Here is a 5586-nt window from a genome sequence, read left to right as displayed (position 1 = left end):
CCAGATGTGCATTTTTTTTTAATTGTTTCTCTAATATAGTTGTATCCACATAATTCTCCGCCGCCACAAGTGACAGTAATCAATAAAATAGATGACTTAGTATAGTAGTACTGCAATAAAATTTTGGTTATTTTTGCTGAGTAATAGAAGCCTTCGAGTTTCTTAATATTTTGTAAAAATGAACTTTTTTAGTTTTCGTTCTTCGGATTTGTACAGCTTTTACTTTTTGCTATTTGGCTATAAGTAACCAATATGGTCGTTTAATGTTTAGTTCCTGACCTGACCTGGTGACTCACTTAAAAATTTAAATATTTTCGACAAAGTAAGACCTTTTTATTTTATTTTAAATTATAGTATGAACACCACATGGCCAGTAGACTGCTTGAGTGGGAATTGGATAGTATGACGATTTTGACTTCTCTGTATTTTTGTTTTTGGTTTTTCATAATTGAGACAAATTTGACTTATTGTTCCGTTTCAAATGGAATTTTCATTTTTTAAATTCATTTATGGTCCTTGATCAAGATGCTTTCTGGTACCACTGAAACTAATAATTTAATCTCTCATCCATAATAACCGTTGACTCTCCCAGTTGACGTGCTACAAAATCAACACCGACTTAGTTGGTGATAAATAATGTAGCAGAAGAGAAGGACTGTAAAAAACTCAATCAAAGGCAAAGAGAAATATGGATGTTGACAAATCTAGCTCTCTGAACCTTTTATTTCTCATCCTATGGGTTTCGCCGTATTTTTGTGACGCGCAAATCCACACAATCAAATCCGGCGACGCCTTGGCCTACTCCGAGACGTTAATGGTCTCCGCTGATGGTAGATTTCAACTCGGCTTCTTCAACCTCGACGACTACTACACGAGCGGCTATTTAGGAATATGGTACGTAGATGATTCAGCGAAGAGAAAGGTGTGGGTCGCCAACAGAGAAACCCCGATCTCAGGAGCGAAAGCGAATCTCACTTTCGACCCCGACGGGCTTCTCAAGATAGCCCTGCACGGCCGACACGATCCGATCCCTTTGAATCCCGATCCGGATCAGAAAAGCAACAATTCAATCGCCACCCTTGAAAACTCGGGTAACTTGGCGGTGAAGGAACTTAACCCAGACGGGACGGTGAAGCGGGTTCTGTGGGAGAGCTTCGATAATCCGACGGACACTCTCTTGCCGGGCATGAAGCTGGGAATCAACTTCAAGACCGGGAAAAAATGGGTTCTGAGCTCTTGGACCACCGCGCTAGTCCCGGCCGTCGGAGGGTTCACTCTCGAGTACGACCACCGCGAAAAAATCCTTGTCATGAGGCGCCGCGGAAATCTGTACTGGAGGAGCGGGGACGGAGATGACGTGGCAAAGTACATGGTGGCGAACTCGAGCTTGAGTTCGTACCATTACTACTACGAGTACGTGTCGAACGCGAACGAGAGCTATTTCAGCTACTCGATGACCCCGAGGAGGCGCGGATCCAAGTGGAACTTGCAGTTTGATGGAAGGCTGTACGACGAACATGCGACGAGTGGAGGCATAGATCCCGAGCCTATTATGGTTGGGTCGAACGAGTGCATAGGCTATAATTCGGGCTCGGAGGGGTGCGTTGATCAAGAGTATCCCAGTTGCAGGAGTCGGAGAGACACATTCGAGAAGCGGTCCGGGTATTTTGAGTCGACAGATAATGGTCGCGAGACTTACGAGCACAACACGAGTATCAGCCTCAGCGATTGTTGGGATCGGTGTTGGAAGGACTGTCGCTGCGTTGGTTTCGAGTCTCCGACGTGGAACGGGACGACGTGCATGTTCTGGAGCGAGGGAGCCGAGTTTGTCCAGTCCTTTGACGGGACGTGGACCGGAACGGATCTTCATGTCTCCAAGTTGAGATTCCCTACCAACCCGCCCCATAAAGGTACAACATTTGTAGCTTTCTTAAAACTTGTCAATTGCATTTTTCATTGATAGTTATATACCAAACATAGTTTTTTTTTAATAGATCACATATTAGAATGAATTCGTTTTGGTTTTGGGGTTTTTGCTATTAGAGAAATGGTGGATATGGTTGATAGCTTCTGTCTCGGCTGTGCTCGTTCTATTTCTCTCGGGCTACTTGTTGCATTTGAGACGGAAAAAGTTGCAGAGTAAGCGTTCCGTTTTTCCATTGCTTGTTTGACACATTCAAGGGATTTTGAATTTGTTAGCCTTTTGGTGTGTGATTATAATATCTACTCTGTTGTGGAACAGAGGAGAAGGAAGAATCTATATTGAAGGAATTGACGACTTCAGATGGATTTAATAACAAAGAAGAAATCATTGGCTTCGACGGCAACAACAACGGTCACGAATTGAAATTGTTTTCTTTTGCTTCCGTACTGGCTGCCACAGATAACTTTTCTACTGAAAATAAACTTGGCCAAGGTGGCTTTGGTCCTGTTTTCAAGGTGAGATTTAGCCATTGGATAATATATTTTATACTTGCTAAACATAAAAGCGGTCTAATTTCCTTGTTAGCGTATTATTAGCTGATGCATTACCATATTAGCACGAGATTAGGAATCGTTAATACAAGGAGTAGCTGATCTTGTACCTCAATTCAGGGAATATTGCCTTCGGGTCAAGAAATAGCGGTGAAAAGGCTTTCAAGGAGCTCAGGGCAAGGACTAGTGGAGTTCAAGAACGAGTTGATACTGATAGCGAAACTCCAACACATGAACCTTGTTAGACTCTTAGGTTGTTGCGTCAGAGGCGATGAGAAGATGTTGATCTACGAATACATGCCCAACAAGAGCCTAGACTTCTTTCTCTTTGGTAAGAACTAACTAGCTAGAAAGAGAGGAGAAACTCGTGATCGTATACACTTTTATCATTTCCATTTTACTTTCTGATCTGAGACGTTAAGCAAGCACATGCACAGTCACAACTGATCAACAATATTTGTTCATATTTGTAATAATATATGGAGCCATTTTTCAGATCCAAAAAGAAGAGAAGCATTGGATTGGAAAACACGTCATAACATCATTGAAGGAACGGCACAAGGGCTTTTATACTTGCATAGATACTCGAGGCTTAGAATCATCCACAGAGATATGAAGGCAAGCAACATCTTGCTTGATAACCTCATGAATCCCAAGATTTCAGACTTTGGTATGGCTAGAATATTCGGTCGAGACGATGCGGAAGCTAATACAAACAGAGTTGTTGGAACTTAGTAAGAAATATTTTATATCTATTTAATATACGTATATTGATGTATATATCGTTTCAGCAGCCTATGTCGCGTCTATTTTATATTCATTTTTTTTTCAGTGGGTATATGTCACCCGAGTATGCTATGGAAGGAAATTTCTCCGAGAAATCAGACGTCTATAGTTTTGGAGTGTTGTTGTTGGAGATCGTCACCGGTCGGAGGAACACTGGCTATTATAGTCCCGGACACCCCCTCAACTTAGTAGCACATGTAAGTGATGCCCTAGTTTTTCGTAAGTTTTTGGGAAAATAACACATTTATACCCTTTGTTTTAGTGAAATGTCGAGTTTTACCCTCGGTTTTCAAAAATGTCGAGTTCATACCATTTGTTTAACTAAAATGACGAAATTATACCCTCTGTTTAGCTAAAATGACGAAATTATACCATGAAATAGACAACAGTGTCACGAATATTATTTTTATTGACTTTTCATTGACGTTGACTATAATATTTATATATATACACCAATTATCTTTATTCATTAGCGCCATATATGTAATTTATTTAAAAACTAAAAAATAAACAAAAGTCTCTTAATCGTGAAAAACACAGAAAGAGGCAAAATGGTAAACATCGATAGTTGATGGTCATTAAAATCACATATTCGAACAGAGAATCCAGGATTTAGAGTTACAATTCGAACACAGAATGAAGTCATTTCTTATGAGGTATGAGTTTTATTATTTAATTTCAATTTAAGACTATTTTTATTTCAAAATTGAGAATTTGGAAGTTAGAGTCATGATTTATATTTAATTCGGTTTTTCTTATTTAAGAGTTAATATCAATGAAAGGGAGATTTGTGACGCTGTTATTTATTTCAGGGTATAATTTTGTCATTTTAGTTAAACAGATGGTATAATTTCGTCATTTTAGTTAAACAGATGGTATGAACTCGACATTTTTGAAAACCGAGGGTTAAACTCGACATTTCACTAAAACACAGGGTATAAATGTTTGTTATTTTCCCTAAGTTTTTTTTCTTCATAATTAGTCGTTGAACTATTACATTAATGTACATTTTGGCCCATGACTAAATTTGGGAGTAAAAAGGTCCTCTAAGTAATATATTTCATATAAGTATTAATATTTTTTATGATCTAATAGCTAAGCAACTTTAAACATATGTACAAACTTAAATAACTATTATTATTATTTTAAGGAATGGCGTATAATGCAAAATCTTACTAAAATAATCCGATATTAGCCCCCCTTTTTAGTGTGTTCTTGGAGTTGGGATAAGGCACGAAGCCAGGTATAACTAGCCCCCTTTCAATTTTTTTTTTTTTTTTTTGCACTTTTTACCCACTTTTCATTTTATTTTTTACTTTTAAAATTTACAAATTAGCCTTCCTTGAATTTTTTTTTACAAATTAGCCCTAAAGTGAAATCCTGGCTTCGTCCCTGGTTGGGATTATATGTGTGTATATATATATATATATATTGTTAATTAATAGGTTATTTAGATTGCACACTATAATCTAAATTTCTTAGGTTGCAGCTTTTGATAAAACTAGCTGCGCTCATAAACATTTGAAAGTAACTTTTTGGCAGGCTTGGGAGATATGGAAGGATGGCACAATCACAGAGTTAATAGATCCTTTGCTTCGGAGCGACGAGTCTAATATAGCACAGATTCTGAGATGTGTTCATATCGGTATGCTCTGTGTAGAAGACAACGCAGCAGATAGGCCAACAATGTCAGATGTTCTTCCCATGTTGGCCAATAAATCTATGGATCTTCCAGCACCGAAACAAGTGTCAACCCCGTCTGGATTTGGTCACAGAAAAAAGCAACAGTGTTTAGAAATTAATTCACAAAGTCATTTGGTTGACCAATCCATTACGGAGCTTGCACCTCGGTGAAAGATGAAGGGCATACAATTATAAATGGCCAGCGTTTCATTCGGTTTTTCCTTGAATTTTGAAGAGGATATGAAATTTTATGTCAATATGAACATCCAGCCATTGAGGATTAATGTATATTAGTTTAATCCTTGGATAATGAAAAAATACTTAATTATTTGATTATGAAATTAAGGTTTTAATTATTTTTTATTATTATTTTTTATCGTTATTATCAAATGATCCATCAAAGAGAGTTCTCCGAAGAGGCATTCCATCGTGCCGCAGAGGTTGTGCTTCTGACGTGTGCCGTGGCGGTGAGGACGGACATGGAGCTCAGTCTACGACTCTGCAAATATAGTTGTGTTATTTTAGTGTATGTGTAAAAAAGTTTTAGGTTTGTTCCGTCTGTGTAAATGTCAATGTGTGTTCATAAATCCTAAACTTCAAATATAAGTGTTTTAATTATGAACTTCGTTTTTATGATCGTTT

General features: G+C 38.1%; 1 protein-coding gene across 1 annotated transcript; it reads left to right on the top strand.

The window, feature by feature from the left end:
* Window positions 1-586: 586 nt before the first annotated feature.
* On the top strand, window positions 587-5586 carry LOC149388079 (G-type lectin S-receptor-like serine/threonine-protein kinase CES101). Its single transcript, XM_089621993.1, has 7 exons — window positions 587-1910; window positions 2044-2139; window positions 2243-2439; window positions 2596-2806; window positions 2972-3209; window positions 3308-3458; window positions 4804-5586. Exons 1-7 carry the CDS (start codon window positions 689-691, stop codon window positions 5113-5115), a joined length of 2427 nt encoding a protein of 808 aa, XP_089478119.1. The 5' UTR covers window positions 587-688; the 3' UTR covers window positions 5116-5586.

This window comes from Urtica dioica, chromosome 8, assembly GCF_054948205.1.
Source record: "Urtica dioica subsp. dioica isolate 48M chromosome 8, U.dioica_male_clone48M_v1_H2, whole genome shotgun sequence".
In the NCBI taxonomy this organism is placed as follows: Eukaryota; Viridiplantae; Streptophyta; class Magnoliopsida; order Rosales; family Urticaceae; genus Urtica; species Urtica dioica.
Note: the sequence above shows the minus strand (reverse complement) of the source record. Positions and strands in the feature narration are given on the sequence as shown.

Coding starts and splice junctions, on each gene's coding strand:
- LOC149388079 (XM_089621993.1), top strand. CDS start 689: ATGGATGTTGACAAATCTAGCTCTCTGAACCTTTTATTTCTCATCCTA. Junction 1,911..2,043: donor TACCAACCCGCCCCATAAAG/GTACAACATTTG, acceptor TTTTGCTATTAG/AGAAATGGTGGATATGGTTG. Junction 3,210..3,307: donor AACAGAGTTGTTGGAACTTA/GTAAGAAATATT, acceptor TTTTTTTTTCAG/TGGGTATATGTCACCCGAGT.